The following is a 19,435-nucleotide window of genomic DNA, read 5'->3' as shown; positions in this document are numbered from 1 at the left end:
ATGAAAACATCTTGATGTTCTACCTCATATACCACATGCTGGTAAATACAACGAACAAGGAAAATGACAATTGCTGGGTGCACCATGGAAACACAAACACACTAATGCACTATTAGAGCTGCGAATTGTCTAGACATTCTAGAAAGCAATTTGGAACCATACCTGAAAATAACTGTGCCTACCTTTGACCTAGAATTACTACTACTAGGTTCATAACCCAAAGAAAAAAAAAGACAGGAGGTAAAAGACCCATTTATACAAAAATATTTATAATAGCACTTTTTGCTATTGAAAACTATGGGGATGCCCAACATTTGGGGACTGGTTGAACAAATTATGGTAGGTGAAGGTATAAATAATAGAATATTATTGTGTGAAATGTTAAATGTGTAAAATATTATTGTGTAAAATGATGAAAAGGATAGATTCAGAGAAATCTGGGAAGACTTGTATGAAACGGAACTGAAGCGACCAGAATCAAGAGAACATTTATGCAGTGGTGACAACATTTCAAGGAATAACAACCTTGAAACACTATGATTAATCCAAAAACTAACCATAACTCCAGAAGACAAAGTATGCTATTCACCTCCTGACAGAGACATTATGGACTAGAGGTACAGAATTAGCCATGCCTTTTCAGATACAACCAATGTAAGAATCTGTCTTATGTGACTATACTTATTTGTTAAAAAGGAGGATGTTCTGGAAAGGGGCAAGGAGGTGAGGTGTGAGGATAGCTATAGTAATGCCAAATAAAGTTTATTTAAAAAAAAACAAAACCAAAGCAAGACTATATGCTCTAAGCCAACCCTGAATCATACTTTCCTTTCTGCCCAATGTCCAGGGCTTACATTCTGAGGCATTCTGGTATACACTAAAAACAGAAAGGTGTCACTTTGGACAAACATGCCTGGCACAAAGTAGGCACTTAATAAGTGCTTACTGAACTGAAGTAAAGAGACTGTTACCTTGCATGTGGCTCCATTCTGACACTGTCCCCGGCAATCGTTAATATCTGGAAAAGAGAACACAGATTTGACTGTCTATTCTCAAATACAGAGGATAGGAGAGGGAAAGGGGAGAGAGGAAGTGAGGGGTAGAGGGAGAGGGAGAAGAAATGAGAGGAGAGGGGAAGGGAGAGAGAAAGAGAGAAGGAGAGGGGAGGAGAGAGGGGGAGAGAGACAGAGAAAGAGAGAGGGAGAGAGAGAGAGGACAGGGAAGGGGAAGGGAGGGAGGGAGAGAGAGAGGAAAAGGAAGAAGGAGAGGGGGAGGGTCAAGGGGAGAGGGGGAGGAAAAGGAAGAGAGAGGGGGAGAAGGGGAAAGGAGGGAGAGGTAAAGGGAGAAATAGATAGACAGACAGGCAGACTGGGGGGGGTCTTTCAGATCAAAGAACTTATATTTAGGTCAAACTCCTCCTCTATTAGCGAGAGATTCAGAAATCTATTTTTGGACTGGACCTGTGTCCTCATTGGTAAAAGGAAGCTCCCTCTAACAACACAACAGAGTCTTAAAGTGTTGCATAGGGCAAAGAGAGGGAGGGTAAGTGACTTGTTCCACAGCCAATAAAAGATCAGTAGCAGGACTTGAACACTTCTCTTCCCTACTCTAGGGCCAATTTTCTATCCCCTGAGTCATGCATGGTGCATTGTATGAAAATAATAACTTGTATGATTTTCATAGTATTCCTCACACCAGTCATGTGAAGTTGGAAGTGAAAATACCATTACTGATGGATCTTTGCTTTGTAGATGAGGAAACTCAAGTCCAGAATCCTTAGGTGACTTCTAAATCAGTCATTCTACCATGAAAAGCGTCCCTACAGACACTCAGCAAGGACTGGATCAACTGTGTTAGGACTATTAACTCACCTGTACTTCTGACTCAAGTTTAGAGATAACATCGTGGGAAAGGGAAAATTTAGAGTACATTCTGAAAGTCATCAAGAAGATGAAGGGATAGACACAGATACATCATAAATCTATAAAAGAACTGGAGTATTTCCAGGAGGAACCTCCAGAAGGAACTTTTAGGGCCAAGGAAAGACTATCATACTTGATATTTCAGGGGAACAGCCAGGCTGACACTCTACACAGGGCCAAAAAGGGTTTGGATGACTTTCTTGAAGAAAGATCCAGAAGGACTTAAGGAAAATGAATATTGTACAGTATCAATCAGGGCCCATTCATGCAAATGAAGGGCTAATGCTTCCTTCCCAGGAGCCTCTAGAGAACTTCCTTTCCATTCATTTAGCTGAGCAATTTACAGGATCAAAGAATTTCATCTACTTTAATTCCCTCATTTTAGAGATGGGGAAACAGAGGTCAAGGGAGGGTTTAAGGGGGGAAGTGTTCTGGCAGATCAGGGATTCAAATCCAGGTTCTTCCACGTCTTGCAATCCTGACATTTACCCACGGGGCACTTGCCCTCTGAAGAAATGAGGTCACTCCTCCCCCAGGCCCCTCAGAGGCAATACTAACTGATGTGACAATTCACTCCTTTCCATCCTGGCATGCAGTCACAGTAATATCCACCAATCAGATTTTTGCAAGAAAGAGCATTAAGACAGGGCTTCCCCTCACATTCATTAGCGTCTGTTGAAAAAAGACAGAGAAAAGAATAAAGCTCACACCACCAGACACAGGCTTTTGCACATCTATCAAAAGCAAGATACCAGCTCCCACACACCCACCAGAGCCCTCATGCCCAGCAAGTAAAAGGAAAGGAAAAATGAGAGATGAGAAGCAGGAGACAGTGACATTAGGACATGAGATGATTAGTTTGGCCTACCAGAGGCTAAGGGAAGAAAAGACAAAGGATAGATGAGGGGAAAGTGGGGTAGGAAACACAGGGACTGGTCGATCTTCAGCTCTGCCTTCTATGCCTGGCACTGTATGTCAATCCTCTCACTACCACCTAAGATCCTTGTTTTTGTGTTCATTATTCATGCCGAAGAAGACTATGCCATCAGAGAAATGATGACATGACCATCTAAGATCCTCGTACTAAACAGAGGAAAATTAAATACTACCCCCAACCCTGGTGAGAGTCAGAAGGCAGGCTGAGGTTCCGAAAGGACAGAATAGGGACATATACACAGGATATACCACACAAAGCCTAAAGCCTTGGTTTGATGAGACTCAGGCAGAGGTATTACGAGTCAAGTGAATAAGTGAAGTCTGCCTGGAGGGTAAGGCAGGTGGAAGCAGCCAAGGGTCTATGTCCCTGGGGCTCAGCATATTTCCCAAGGCCCCAAGAACATCTTCTTACCCAGCTGGCACGTTGTGCCCACCCACTGCTGGGGGCAGATGCACTCAAAGCCATTCACCTGGTCAATGCAGGTGCTTCCATGGGCACAGGGGTTGGATGCACACTCATCAATATCTGCAAAGAGTATTCATGCAAGAAGAAAAAATGAGAAATTGGGGACTATGCAAAGGTCATGACCATCAGAGAAACTAGGTGAGAACTCATTCTAAGCAAGGCCCAGTGCTAGTGGGAGGAGCTGAAGGAAGGAGGTGACTCTCCCACCTCTCTAGGAACCTCCTTCCAGAACAGCATTGCTGAGAACAAACAGAGACAAGGATGAAAATTTAAGAAACTGCACACTCATACTTTTCCCTTGCCCTAGTCTTAGCTCCCTAAGAAAGCTAAACAGCTCCCGAAAGATTAAGGACTTCTGTCTTCTCTCTAGAGCAGCTAAGTATAGAGCCATACCAGGAGATCAATAAGATGCTGGGATTTCCCAAGGGCCTGTCCTTGGTCTGTTCTCTTCTTTCTCTACAACTATCCCCACTGCTTCAGCTACCCCCATATGCAGAGGTCTCCCAGGTCTGCATAGCCAGCCCTGACCTAGATTCTGAGCTCCAGACCAACTGCCTACAAGACATCTTCACCTCAATGTTCTATTAGCATCTAATACATAACATATTCAAGTCTCTTCCCCTTAAACCCGTTCTTCTAACTTAACTATTTCAATTTGTGGCGCTATTTTGTTTTCCATGTTTGAAACCCGTTTTTAACTCTTTGGTCTTCTTCAAACTCACGTATCCAACTGGTTACCAGGTGCTGCTGATTCCAATCTCTTAACACCAATCTAGACTATCCAACTGCTCTAGCCCCTTGGGGGCTCCCCACCCCTACTCCAATCCTTCATTCGCATTCTGCCAGATCTGGCTTACTTACGAACAGGTTTAGTAATATGCCTTTACTTAAATCCTTTAGTGGCTTATGAAGTTCAATCTCTTTAGCCAGGTGTTCAGTCAACAATCAAGTAGTGAACAAAAATTTATTTATTAAGCATTTAAAACCATGTTCCAGGCCCTATGCTGGGGAAGCAAATAAAACCAAAATTTATCCCTGTCTTCAAAGAGCTCATATTCTAATGAGGGAGACAAGCAGGTATATTCCATAAATGTAAAGAATAGAGGGAAGCCAATCTCAGAGAGAAGGCACCAGTGGCTGGGAGGACCAAGAATGACTTCCATCTCCCGGAACAAGCATTTTTTTTTCTTTTTCCCATCAACTTTTTTTTCTCATCAAACTTCTTCCTATTACAACAAAAATGGGCATTTTTCATATTTCCTTATATTGTTCATTATATGACATGTATTCTCACATAAATTGTGAGTTTCCGGAGGGTAGGGAACCTATCTTAAGCATTTCATCCCATGGCACAATCTGGCACAAAGGCTAAGCTTATTAAGTGACTGCTGAATAAACAAATGCATGAAAGAATGAATGTGAGTGTACTATGTGTGTATCCCCTGTTCATACTGGCAAGCAATCAACACTTCTGAGTGTTGAGGATTACCGTCTATTTGCTTAGATCCTCTTCCCACTACCTGTACCCATTCCTGGGAGAAAAAAAGGTCACATGTATAAGCCGTAAAGTACCTACCAATAGCACAGGTGGGTCCGCTCCACCCTGAGGGACAGTGGCACTCAAAACTCGAGGAGACTTCATGGCAGGAGCCACCATTGGCACAGGGGTTAGACACACATGCATGTTCCACTGGGGAAAAAACAAAATTCCTATAAGCCACTGTCTGTGGTAACATGCCAAGCCAACAGAGGAGAAAAAGACCATTCTTCAACTGATGCCTCCCCTTACCTCACCCCAACCGCATTCCCAGTTACTATGGTTGAGGTCAGGACATGTGTTCCTACAGGAAAGAGACCAATTGTTTTCATTTCTCATTACATCCTTCCAAAATGCCTCCTGGGAAGGAGGCAGAATAGAGGTTACCATGCCCATTTTACAGGTGAGGAAATTAAAGCCTGGGAAAGTACAGTGACTTTATTACTTCACACACTAAGATGGTGGCAGAATAGGGACCAGATCCAAGGTTTCTTGAGTACTTGCTCAGAAATCTTTCCACCGAGCCACACTGATAATAGTTTCTCAGCAAGGAAAGAAAAAGCAACCAAGGCATCCCTTGAGGCCCCACTGTGATGATGCCAAGGCACCTTGGCACCAGCATGCATACCGATCTCACAGTTCTTTCCTGAGTAACCATCAGGGCAGGCACATTGATACTGGTCTGGTTCTGTGTTCATACATGTTCCTCCATTGGTACATGGATGGTGGTTTCCACAATAGTTCAGGTCTAGAAATAAACAGAGAGAGAGACTTAAATCACACAGTCTCCAAAGTTATAGTTCTTATATGTTATCAGATTTTGAGTCAGAACAGTCTCCTTTCCTCAAATCCTAGTCCTCAACACAAACTCACTGTTGGATTCTTCTGTAAGGGCTTCCTTTGCCCAAAAGGAGGAGACCACAGGAGTCTGACAAAGTAGACAGGAAGTCATTTTCTCTCATTCCTCAAGCCCCTAGCCAGTTCCTCTGCAAGTGGTCATCTGCCTGTACCCGAAGACCTATAGGGATGAGAAGACTCATTCCCTACTGAGAGCCAATTCCACTTTTAGACAGCACTAAATGTTGGCAAATTTTTCCTTACATCAATAGTCTCCTTTTTATCAGATCCTGTTTCCCGTCTTGATTCCTATTAGTCACTATGGCAAAGATCCATTGAAATCCATTTAGATTTAATTTGCTTTTATTCTTCCCTTCTATATACTGCATAGAGAGGAGTTCCTACCCTCCTTCCCTGCCAAGGCTGGAACTGAACAGCAAGTACCTTTGTCACAAAGAAGTCCTCCCCAGTTGGTCTCACAATTACATTTCCAAGGCTCTGTACAGCTCCCATGCAGACAGCCAGGATAAGTGACACACTCATCACAGAACCTTCCCTGCCAGCCATAATGACACCTAAAACAGGAAAAAAAAAGAGTCAGTAGGTGCCCAGTCATATAGCTGCCAAAGGCACACTATCCATTATTCAATATAAATACATCCTGAACTAGGTGCTAAACACTCCTCTAGACCTGGCTACAAGGCAGACTATATGCCCCAGTACAACTGCGTAAAGAGCAGTCATTTCCACTCCTTGACAGCAGCCAGGGAAACAAAGGGAGAATACAAGCATGCTCTGGCCAGTCTTCTGCACACTTCTACAATGGGTGGTTGATAGGTCACACATCCTGCCATGCACAAGTCACTAGGCTGGGCACTAAACATAATAATGGTGCTGCTCACTTCTGTTCAGCAAGTTAAAATTTACAAGCATCTCTGTGACAAAATCAGAGTATTATTGTCCCTGTTTTATAGATGAGGCAACCGAATCTCAAAAGAGATTAAAAGTGCTTTGCTTATGGGATATGTAGCAGGAGAGTATTAGAGTCAAGGTTTGAACCTAGAGCTCCTGAGTTTTTCTTATGACAGATACTGCTGGCTCTGCTACATCTATACAAAGACACCTACGAAGTAGGCCACACACCGAAGGAATCAACATTGCAATAAGGAGAAACACATGTATACACATAATTCTGATACAAGGAAGAATGTGCTAAGTAGAAATGTGGGGTATGAGAAATATGAGAAGGGCGTGTGTGTGTGTGTGCGTGTGTGTGTGTGTGTGTGTATGTGAGTGTCGTGGAGGGAGGGACAAAAGAGGGTGGAAATCAGAGATGGTTCAGTGAAGATATTATATCTGGTAGGTCCTAAAGAAAGGGAAAAATCTCAGCAGATGGAGATGGGAGTAAGGAATCAATTCTCCTCATGGAGAAGAGTGTAAGTAAAAGACTAGGTGATGAAAGAAGGAGAATAATGAGACAAAGTGGGTCTAGTCTGGCTAGAGTACAGAAGGATGGTGCCACACTCAAATAGCAACTAATCCCTGCGTCTGCAAACTGACTTAGAAAACCATAAACTGCCTCTAGTTTGACACCTCTGGTACAGGGCACAGGGAAAGAGGGACAGTGTAAAGCAGCTGGTGAAGTAGAGCTTTAAAAATCAGGACAAATGCTTGTCCTGCAGGCAATAGGGAGCCACTGAATTTTTTTAAAGTAAAGGAGTAAGGTGATCAGACCTGTGTATTAGGCAGAGTGGAGGTGGGATGAATTAGAGGGAAAGGAGATGGAGCTCGGGAGACCAGTTAGTTAGAAGTCTATTATTATAGTTCAGGTGAGAGAAGATGAACATCTAGGCTATAGTGGAGGCTGTGGGAGTGGAATCTGAGAGGCCCGGCAGGAAGCAGCGGTCACAGCTTGGCCCCCGCAGCTATGGGATAGCCAGGCTCTGGTTATTTTGGGGTGGGGGGAAGGGTTAGATGGAGGGGGTCAGAGAGACAGCTGTCTTGTCAGTTTCCTCAGAGTTATTTTAGGAGTGAGTCTACTCTGTCCACAAAGTATCTGGAAGGACAGGCACTGGTGTCCTTACTTAGTAAAGTAAGGCATAGGAAAACCTCCAGTAGAAGATGAGAAACCAAGGAAAAATCTTACTACTTTCTATACTCATAAATATATCCTCCTGGGAGAAGTGAGGGGAGGGGGACTCTATGGACTGGGCAGCGTGTCAGGATTCCACTCAGAGCCACTTTTTCTTTAAATATTAATAGTAAATAAAGTCTTTCTCCTCTGCTCCCCAAAGTTGGTCTCCTTTTCCAAAGAGAAGAAACTCAGGATGTGATTTGTGCTGCTAGGAAATAAGAGATTTAATTATTCAGGCAGCACCATGCATAAAAAAGCAGTACCAAGAGCTCCATGACCTTGGGTAAGTCAGGGGCACTGGGCATGCTCTAAGCCTATAGGTCACAGAAGAGATTGCAATTTGCATTGTGAGAGGAGTTTCCTCACTGAGAATTCCCTGTACCATCGAAGTCATTAAATAACTAAATGAATAGTTTCTCCTCAAATTCCCAATTGGTTTGGACAAACCAAATCAAACCAATCTAATTCCCATGGAAGAAAGAGAGATGGAACAATTCATGAGGTTCTAATTGTACCTTACCCCATACAATCTAGTTAACAAGGGGAAAGTCACTTCTACTTTGACTTTTTTTTTTTTTACTTTTTCTACTTTTCTACTTCTAATGGGGTCTCTTCTTAGCAGTATGGATCGCAAGCCATCCAAGTCTTTTCTTATTATTATACATTTTAAATTTATGGAATAAAACAAGCATTGCCACAACACCACAATAAAAAAGATGATTACTATTGTACAATTCTTAATCATGTATTTCTGATAGAAATAATATCTAGTCAACATGCTAGACATTGTCCTCTGGGTCTTTTCATATTAAACAGGAAAGAAAGGAGATACCTGTCCCAACTGTGCACAGGAGAATATTTAAAGTATAGAGGGGATCAGAAAAGATGAAATGGGTAATTTTGAGTAGATAAAATTTAAAGGCTTTCCTTTCCTCCGTATCTCCCCCAAATAAAATCAAGGTAGTTGAAATTAGAAAGACAGTTAAAAGGGGAAAAAAATCCTTGTAGAAAGTGTCTCTGATAAAGGTCTTTTATTCAAGATATAGAAGGAAACTGATACAAATATATGACAAGAGAGGCAACCCTCAAGAGATAAATGGTAAGAACGTGAACATACAACTTTCAAAAGAAGAGAGGAAAGCTATCAACAGTCATGTAGGAAAAAATACTACAAATAACTAAATAATTAGAAAAAAACAAATTAAAATAACTTTCTCATCAGATTGTCACTCATCAGATTGTCAAATGCCAAATCAGTGATAAAAGAGGAAAATGACAATTGTTGGAGGGGTTGCATTACTGGTAGAACAATGAATGGGCCCAGCCATTCTGGAATGAAATTTGGATGTTTTACAAAAAGCAATTTGGACTTTACTCTAATTGGAAGATGGAGCAATGAGCTCCAAAACTTCCATTTAGGAAGGGACCCAGGCCAATCATCTCTTCACATCCCACCTGGTGGCACTCTTTTGGAATTCTCAGGTTACCCCTGTCACAGTTACCCCCACACAATGCAATACCCCCCTGCCCCAACTTCAGCTTCCTTTTGTGCATGGTCTTCTTTCCATAGGATTACAAGCTGCTGACTGTATCTACCCTTTGAAGCAGTGATACAACTACTAAGAGGCCAAAGAAAGAAGGAAATATATTACATATTTATTGCAGAATTTACTGTAGCAAACACCTGCAAAGTGATTGCTTAACTGAGGAATGCCTATGCAAACTACAGTATCTGAATGTAATATAATATTGCGCTGTAAAAAAAGATGAAAAGAATAGGTTTAGACTAGAGCAACCTGGGAAGACTTGTATGAACTGATCAGAGAGAAGTGGGCAGAATCGGAGAGCAATTTATAGAATAACTACAATGATGTAAAGGAAAACAACTTTGAAAGACTCTGATCAATGCAACACCCATTATGATTCCAGAAGACTGATGAATTGTGGCAAAGAAATAGCCAGACTAGATGTGCAGAATGAAAACCACACTTTCAAATAAAGTCAATGTGTATATTTGTTTCATTTAATTACAGTTATTTATTATGAGAAGGATTTTACTGGAAGGGGAGGGAGTGTTGGTGGAAAGTGACAGTGATGTAAAAAGCAAGAAAAATATTAAAAATACTTTAAAAACACACAGGAACGAGTAGGAAGACGTTCGGAAAGGCACAAGAGCAAGACAATTTTGTTACCACTGTGTTAAATTCAATATCCACTTAGAAACTACACAGCTTCATTTACAATCCTTATCTTCTCCTCTCTGTACATTGAAATGTTCCCGTTAATGTTTAGGTTCATAATAATTTTAACTGAAAATATGAACCAATTATGGTTTATAATTTTTTTAATGAATCAATTATGAAGGCACTAAGCCTATCCATTTCTTATCTCTCATCATCATTATAGGACTGGAACATCTTTTCCAGTTATACATTACCCATCTCTCAAGTGGCAAGCTGCCCATGATGTTCACATCACTGCAGTGAAAGGCACCACTGAAGTTTTTTAGTTCATCCCATTGTTCTTAAGTTGGACTCCACCAGGAGTCTTAGGAAAGAAAAGAATGGACCACAGAGGAAGAGAGATGGACCAAATGTCTTGTAGGTCTTCCGATAGACATAACTAACTTGTCTAGAGTCACACAGCTAGAAAGTATCTGAGGCTGGATTTGAACTCAGGTCCTCCTGACTCCAGGGCCAACACTCTTACCAACACTGTGGAACCCAGCTGCCCCAATCTCCCAAACTTTTAGTGAATTCAAAATTCACACTTGTAAGATAAGGTCAATGTCAGAATCAGCGCTAAGTTCTTATTAGTGAAAGGTCCATGCCACTAAGACTTCAAATTAGATGGTCACAGTCCATCACCATATGAGGCAATTCCAAGAGATACAAAATGGCCCTAGAGAAATCCTTGACTTTGCCAACTTTGTTCCTCTGAATATTCCTCATAGTCATTCAATCATTTCTGATGTTCCAAAGATATTTTCTATGTCTTCTCATGAAGCTGAGCAACAAGAAATCTTTGAGGTCCAACTCATGTTATTTCCTCCCAAGAAGTCAACCCAGATTAACCCTAACTAATCTCTTCCCTTCCTAATCACGGAAAGTAGCATCTATAACTATCTATTTCCAGCACTTGATTACAATATCCATCCCTTGAACAAATGCTGTGTTCTGTCTTTAAAATGTTCTGCCTGTGTGAATCCTCCATTCCAACTACACTGTGGACTCTATGAGTGCCAGGCCTACTCCTCTCTTAATGCCCCAGACTGTGAGATCCCAGAGGACAAAACCAGGGTCTATTTCTCATCTATCTCTTGCAAACTGTTAAATTTCCTGAGGCCAGGAACTGGATCAGCTGTCTTTTGAGGCTCACGGATTGAGATTCTTAAGGACATGGCCTGATTTTTATCTCTCCTCTATCTTTTCCCAATATAGCTAAGGAAATGGCTGGGCACACAAGAGCTCAGGAATATCCACAAAATTTGAGAGTTGGAAGGGATCTGAGAAGATTTTCAGTCCAACCTATACCTCAAAAAGGAATACTTACTACAGTATACCCAGGAAAGAGATACTACAGCCTTTTCTCGAATTCCAGTTCTGTCTTTCATAACTCATAACCTTCTCAGACCACTCATTCTACTTTTTGATTATTAGGAAGTTTTTACTTACATCCAAGCTTAAATTTCTCTCATAGCAACCCCCACTCATTTTTCTAGCACTGTCAATTCTAGCAGAAAGATACCTGACTTTCTCTACCCTCTTTCCCATTAGTCATCATCTCCATCTGTCCCTCCCCTCCCTACTTCCCCCATTTAGTTTCCATTAGTGTTCAATTCTGACCTTCAGGTAATTTTTTGCCATATTTATACTTTCCTTATTTATATCTGGAGGAGAAGGTTTGGGGCTCCTAGATGAATTATTGTGTATTCCAACCCATGTTGTCTTGGACTGTGGTTCTGACAGGCCAAAGCTCTGTCTGTTATCTACATAATATGCTCAGCCTTGCCCACCACTCTTTGCTCTGAATATTTTTAGACCTTGAATGAGGTTTGGAGCTGACAAGATCCTTAATCTTACTCTCTGTCCTCACTAAACAGAGAGAAAAGTAGTACTCAGTAAACAGAAAGTGTCTTAACTAGGTCACACCAAGGGAGTATGAAAATATTTGAACCTACCTCCTCTGATTCCAAATCCAGGGCTTTCCCCCCCTACACCAGAGTCCCAGCTCTGATAAGGTGCCAACATGTGGCAATGCATAAGGAAAAAGTAGTGCCTTTTTTTTAACCAGGAAAGGCAGGGAGATGTAGTGGAGTGACAGCCTTTGCTATGTATTACCATTGAGACTCTGGTCAAATTGTTCAATCTCTTTAGGACTCAGTTTCTTCATCTATAAAGTGGATGAAGAGATGTCCTCTAGGGTCCCTTCCAGGACTAAATCTGTAACCCTAAAGAAGCAAATAATGTCCTTGTTCGGTACAGTGTTCTCCATTAAGCTTGGCTGCTAAAGGCACTCCAGGTCAGCCAAAGCATCACTTGCCCAAGGAGGGTGAGGGGCAGGAAGGATGGCAAAAAATAGCACAAATGAATGGAAAAATGATTTAATGTTGCAGTGACATGCACAGGATGGTGCAGGCCTGGCCAAGACAACAATAACTGGGCTTAAGGTATTGCTTAAAATGCCAAGAAAGGTTAGATTAGTATGGAACTTGTTTTTTCTTTACAAATAAGAAGGTACATTGAAGCAGAATCAGAGACAATGATTTCAGGGCCAGTGCTTAGGCCTGGAGTTGAAATGTCTGTGTTCAGAATTAAGCATAGGCGCTGGGAGGTGGGAGGTGACCAAATGCCTCACTGCATCCTGGGAAATGCAATTTCCTCAAACTCTTCACCGATCCCCCCCTCCCTAGTCCACACACACACACACACACACACACACACACACTCATCCATAGGACATTTAACTGACCCAGAATCAATTCAGACATTCTTTCCCTGAAAGGGAACAGCAGCACATAGAACTACAGTTCAGGGCAATCTCTTCAAGCCCAGCCAGGGGAAAGGGCTCGTCCATGGTCACAGAAGATATGAGGAGCAGAAACTGGACCCAGAATTACAAAACTAGAATGCTGCTATTATTACACTGCCCCTTACCACTCAATGTAAACCTGTATGGGGGTTAAACCTTTTTCTTATAACAAACATCTAATTCAAGCTCAAATGCAAATGTAAGACTAGCAACTGATATATTCACTTGACAAAATGCTGTCCTTTACCCTTAAATATTCTAACTACACATTTTAGAATGTTGGTGCTACAAAGGACCTTAGCAATCACAGTCCACTTCCCTCACTGTATGGATGAGTACACTTGAAGCTTGGAAAGAAGCGACATTAGATAGTTTTGCAGCTGAAGCCAGAACCCAGGACTCCTATTTCCTCATTCAAGGCTTCTACACTGTTCAAATAAGGGACTCAGTCCCAGCAACAAAAGAAGGTAATCTCTCGAAGCAGGAAGAATTGTTTTTAGCCTTTGCATCTCCATCACTTAGCACAGTGCCTGGCAAGTAGTCATCACTTAATAAAAGCTTATGGAATGTATCAATGAATGATGAACTCCCTTTCCCTAGAAGGAGTACATCCTACAGGGTAAAGAGAAAGAAGGCAGTTCCTTGTTGCCCTCTGCTCCCTAATGGGAGTAGGCTGCTAACTAAGATGTGTTGGGGAGAGCTGTCAGAAACCCAGAGTACCAGAATTAACTGTCTCTCTCATTCCACACTATCATCCTTTGCACAAGGGATATGGAAAGACAAGTCTGGGAAATAATGCACAGAGTGGTTGTACTTTCTGGAACCATGGTACAGATACTCACCTCTGAAGTTGCAGAGAGACAGATTTCAGCTCAATATAAGGAAATACTTCTTAACAGTCAGGGAGGAGAGAAGGAAGGAGGCGCAGGCAGCATCTTAAGACCAGCAGAATAGGAAACATATCTGTCCCTCTTGACATGGACTCCATCTGTTCTCTCCTTATAGGATTCAATTGGGCTTCCTTAGTCTACCCTTCCCCACATGAAGGAATGCTGACCTGAGATTCAAGATACCTGCATTCAAATCCCAGTTCCAACAAAGGAAGTGTGTGGCAAGTGTCAGGCAAGTCACTTCCCCTGTTGGAGCCTTGCATGCCTCATTTATAAAGCGAGGATATCTGCACTAAGTATGTACCACATGAGCATGTTGTAAAGGAAGAACTTTGTAAGTCTTAAAGTATCGTTTAGGTTATTTATTTTGTAAAACATCACAAGAAGGGCCAAGGATCACATGCTGCATACCCACTGCAGTTCTACTACAAAGTCAAATTCACCAATTTTGAGATAATCTCACAAAACAGGAACACTTCCTGCTCATGTATCTCTTTGCATGGCCTTGAGCACAATGCAGACATGTTCCAGCTGCTGGAAAGTTGAGATTCCTCCGTGGCTAAGCAGATTCTGAACATCCCTTTCCCCTGAAATGGGGATGGGGAGTGATGACAGAGAGAGTACTGAGGACTCAAAGGGCCAAGTTCTAACAGCTAGAGCATCACAGAATCACATAATCATAAGGCACTTTATAGAGCATCTACGTCAAGCCTTTGTCACAAACCAAGCAAAGGGTCACAGCTAGCCTTCACCTAGATACTTTGGAGAAGGAAAGCCCAAATTTCTTGAGAAGTTCATTGTTTTATTCTCTAGCTTTAAATTGTTACAAAGTCTTTCTTTCTTTAAGTTGAGCTGAAATCCTTTGCTCCTAGGACTGCCCTCTGGAATCAAGCATTAATCTAAGTCTAATCTATCTTCCAGAGATTATCACTTCAAATACTCAAAGATAGCTATCATGTCCTCACTGTTTTTTCTTACCCAATTCCTGCAACTGATCCTTACGTGGCATGATCTTGACTCTCGTCACCCTCCTCTAGAAAATTTCTAGGTTATCAGTGTCTTCCCTAAAATCTGCTGCCCCGGACTAGTCTATCTTAATGCAGTCTAATATCAGCTCAGCTTTTCCTGTTAGATCATACAGTTACTCTATATTGATCTTGCAATCCACTAAAATTCCAAGATCTTTTTCAGATAAGCTGTTGTCTCCCTTGACTTATATATGTGAGGTTGATTTTTTGAACCCAAGTCCAAGACTGCTTTTTTCCTATTAAATTCAATCTTATTAATTTAGCCCAGTGTTCTCAAATGCTCTCAGTTCATGGTGCCCTTTGTGTCAAAGTAATTTTTTAATGTTGCCCCTAGCCCAAAAGAAACATCTTACAAGTTCTGTTTATTAAGCACTTTAGTTCATTCAATTTAATAAATATTTATGTCTTAACAACTTAGTAGTTTGAAAATTTTTTTATTTCATTATTACATAACAACGAATGGGAATTATGTATCTTTTGGTAGCACTCCACAACTTCTCAAATGTTGGAATCTGGACACCATTACAATAATTACACTGATTTTCTCAAGCACTTAAATTTCATCACAGCAACTGTCAAAAACCCATCTCCACAGAAATATGACATCACAAAGAAGAAAGTCTGTGAAGTTCCAGTGTAGTCAAAAGTACAAGCAAACAAAAATATATCTCAAATATTTGAGCACGTCACTCAAAGAAATGAAACCCTGAGCTACCTTAAGCTAGTAGATCACTCAGTAGTAGAAAGATGTTCCCACATCTGTGTTAGGTTGGGTTTCCCTCAAAAATGTAAGATACCATTTACATACATATGTGTGTATCTAGACAGTCACAGTTAGATTTTGTTTTATTTATTTATACGTTTATAGCAGCTTTTGTTTTCTTGCTTTTTTTTCAATGGGGGAAGAAGGAGAAAGAATAGAATGTGGACTGGAAAATAAAATAAAATTGAATTTCAAAAAAAATTATTAAAGAATTAAAAAAACATAACCTAATTTAGAGGAAATTCTGGGCCCTGAAAGATAATAAAGACCAATAGATCTGACTAGTAAATCTTGGATAGAAGTATACTGGTAATCCTAATATGCTTCATTAAAATTATATAAAAATCCTTTAACACAATTAAAATACCTGACAGTACTCTTGTGAATTGTGGTGCCTTAGGGGGCCATGATACATAGTTTGGGAACTGCAAGACCCTTTTGGATTCCAACTGTCATATCTTATAGTCTAGTTATCCCTTCCACTTTGTCCTCCGAAAACCTGATTAGCATGCCATTTGTAACTTTATCCAAGGCAGTGACTCAAATGTTAAACTGCATGGGTCCTTTGGGTAGTATACTGGGAGACCTTCTTCCATATCAGTATTGATACTGAATCATGAATACTCTTAGAGTCAGTCATCCTACCAGTTCTGAATCTATTTCCTAGCTTAGTCAGTCAACAAACATTGATTAACATTTTATAATGAGTCCTTATCTTTCCATGTGAATAACTCTTATCTATAGCATTCCCTTGACCTTCTAGTCCAGTAATGCTGTCTTTCCCAAATGGAAAGGAGATTGGTCTTAATGATGAGGTCATGCTGGCTCTTTGTGATCACCTATTCATTTTCTTTCTTTTTTTGGAGTTAATCAGGGTTAAGTGACTTGCCTAGGGTCACACAGCAATTAAGTGTCTGGGGTCAGATTTGAAGGTCCTCCTGACTCTAGGGCCAGTGTGCCACCCAGCTGCTCCAACTGATTCATTTTCTAGATGTTCACTAATCATATCTTTCATAACACACTCAAGAATTTTGCCAAGAATCAAAGTCAGGCTCATTAGTCTTTATTTTGCAGACAAAGTCAAAACATTTGCTTTTCTCCAAGCTTCAGCACCTCTCCTATTTTCCACAGCCTTTCAGAGATCCTGACGGTGGTTCAGCAATCACAACTGGCAGTAAAATGAATTTGTTAGGGTATCCCATTACAAACTCCTATTTATCTTATCAAACTTCTTTATTAGCTCTTTTCGCTCTGTCCCTTCCAGTTCAAAGATCATTCTCTTTGGCAAGAGTGGAGAGGGGAAGAAGTATAAGAAGAGCTGAGTAGTTCTGTTTCAGTCCACTGTCATTTACCATCATTACATCCACCCAAGAAGTGGTCCTATTCCTTTCTGTGGTTCTCCTCTTTTCATCATGTAACTTTTTTGCCCTTAGTTTTTAAACAAAGATTTGTCATGAAGTTAAAAAATTTTATTTTTTATGTCACCTAATGTATTCTCCCTCCAAATCAAAAAATAAAAAAATATTTAAGCACTGAATGATTTTTTTCTAATAGAACGAATTCCATTTTTAATTTCTTGCTTCATTTCTTTCAAGTACTTTGTAATATCTGTAGCAAACACACTTTCCCTGTGCAATTTTATTTGTAATTGTTGTACAGTTATTCCCTTCCACATCACAGGACATGGCATCCCCTCTATCTGAAAAATCCACATACAATCTTTTGGTCCTTCCTTTACATCAGAAAAGAAGTCTGAATTGTTAATATTGTACAATAATGTACATATATTTTATGTATTTCTGGGTTTCTAACATTTTTCTGTATCATCTGCTGGCTTTTGTGTGTCATCTGCGGCTTCTGCAAAATTCCCCCCAAATTCCCACTTCTTATGCTGACCTGTGATATATCAAAATTATACTGGGGAGAGCCATGATGTGGAAGGAATAACAGTAGTTATTTTCTTCTACTGGGCTTACTTTGGGCTTTTCTAGATCCATAATATTTCTTCATTGTGTCTGGTATCTCCTTATAATTACTCACATCTTCAGTCTCAAATCCTGATTTTGGACTTCATGCCAGGGCTAGGTTCTACCTATTTGGTCCTGAATTCAATTCTCTGAGCATCTGACAACCAGCCTCCATCCTTCCTGGTCAAGGATCATCCTCGTCAAGGTCTTGCAACAGGCCAAATCCTGGTCAATGTGTAGCTGTCACCTTCTCTTCCCCCTGAATCTCCCCACATCAGGGCATTGCCGAGGGATTTTCAGGCTGTTAAGTGCGCTTCCTTGGCAGGATTCTTCTCCCACTGCCCATGGCTTCTGACTGTCTTCTTGCACAATCTTGTAATTTCTTCACCATTATTCAACTTGGTATCTTTTTGAGAATACTGATGTAGAACATGGGAGAGAGCTGTCCTCCTCTACAATATTTCATATTGCCATCTTCACCAGACATGCTTTCCCCATTTTTTCAAGGCTGAAGTTATCACTACAGCAAGTTAAGAAATTAACAGAGGTACACATAACTGAGGCCCCCCATTATTATGCTATGACTCCTCTGCTGGGATTGTTTTCCATTCTCATCTCGTTTCTCTTTCTATCCAGGTTGCCTGTCCAATAACAATTTTGCCTCTGTTTATCTTCACACAAATGAAGTGCTCACCCTGCTCCTTTCCTTCTGGTTTCTGGATTGGCTCACATAAACATCTCTTAATATATAATGCGACTCTGGTGCCAACTCCCTTAAACTGTCCTGTTCCTTTTCAATACATCATACCCATCCAGAGATATATTCCAGGATCAATTCCACCAAGGCATAGAGGTACTTTGTGGTTACATTTGCCTCTCTGTGTCAGTATCATTCACTGCATTTACTATCTATACTTTGCTCATAATAAAGCAGGGGCTAATACATCTATTCACATTTATCTTGATCCATATTTTATTACTTTCTTAAGTTTAGTCTTGTGTGATTTTCAGGGCAGGTCTGGCATTTTCTAAGGTGTCCTGTTTGTTAAATGTAGACAATTTCTCCTTCTACTTTTCAATGTAAAGTTCTTCTTATATTAGACAAACTGAAATCAATGTCATCAGACAAAAGAACCAGAGCAACAAACTCATATGCCTTTCAAGTATTAAACTAAGTGATCCTGGGCTACCTGTGTTAGTATTTGATGTCCAGACTAGACTTGAAACTCGCTGAAGACTGAGAATATCTAAGTTTCATCTAAATCCTGCATCCCTTCCTCCCCACCCTGACACTACCTAGCACCTTTCCTGCACAAAGGAAGTGACTAATACCTGCTTGTTGCACCACCATGTACTTCCCCATTACCTGGACTTATTCATTCATATACAAAATAAGGGAGTTCAAATAGATAATTGCTTCCAGAACGTAATTCTGTGGTCCTTTATGAATGTGAGGTACTGAAGGATTTATGCCATAAAGCCAGAGAGAATGAGAAAGTGCAGAGACCTTAGAGAGAATTTCCCATTATTTGATGGCTAAGTGGCTTCAACTTGCCATTAAGCCTCAAAGAGCAGCCTCCACCCCAGCACTTAACTGCTGGAATCCAAGTGGAATTACTTGATGTCCAAATTGAAGAGTTCATTCCCGGATTTAGGCCATGAGGCATTATAATCCAATCTAATGCCCTAGCTCTAAGTAGAGGAAATGGGCCTTTTAAACTCATTTGTTGACTAGAGTACGAAATTAATGTTCTCTGCTGTTGCTCATACAATGACCTGCATCCCAGAACTCCCAGTCTGTGAGCACCAGGAAAAGTCTCCCTCTCACACCCAGTCTTTCCTCCCATTTTTCATTTCTATTATTGACTCAGAAAGTGGCTATTGTTTTTACCTATGAAGGGAAAGGTGGAGATACTCTAGCAAC

The 19,435-nt window shown here is 40.8% G+C and overlaps 1 protein-coding gene across 2 annotated transcripts in view; it reads right to left on the bottom strand.

Moving 5' to 3' along the window:
- JAG2 (jagged canonical Notch ligand 2) overlaps positions 1–19,435 on the bottom strand; it is a 146,897-nt gene that overhangs the window by 39,810 nt on the left and 87,652 nt on the right. Inside the window, exons 6-11 of one of the 2 annotated variants that reach the window (XM_072629831.1) lie at positions 6,143–6,273; positions 5,490–5,609; positions 4,901–5,014; positions 3,271–3,384; positions 2,481–2,594; positions 972–1,018 (exon numbers count right to left, since the gene is read on the bottom strand). In XM_072629831.1, the coding sequence (XP_072485932.1) occupies positions 972–1,018; positions 2,481–2,594; positions 3,271–3,384; positions 4,901–5,014; positions 5,490–5,609; positions 6,143–6,273 (640 nt within the window). The remainder of the gene's footprint in view (positions 1–971; positions 1,019–2,480; positions 2,595–3,270; positions 3,385–4,900; positions 5,015–5,489; positions 5,610–6,142; positions 6,274–19,435) is intronic. The other variant, XM_072629832.1, reaches the window with a different exon arrangement.

Source organism: Notamacropus eugenii, chromosome 1 (genome assembly GCF_028372415.1).
Source record: "Notamacropus eugenii isolate mMacEug1 chromosome 1, mMacEug1.pri_v2, whole genome shotgun sequence".
NCBI classification, from domain to species: Eukaryota; Metazoa; Chordata; class Mammalia; order Diprotodontia; family Macropodidae; genus Notamacropus; species Notamacropus eugenii.
Note: the sequence above shows the minus strand (reverse complement) of the source record. Positions and strands in the feature narration are given on the sequence as shown.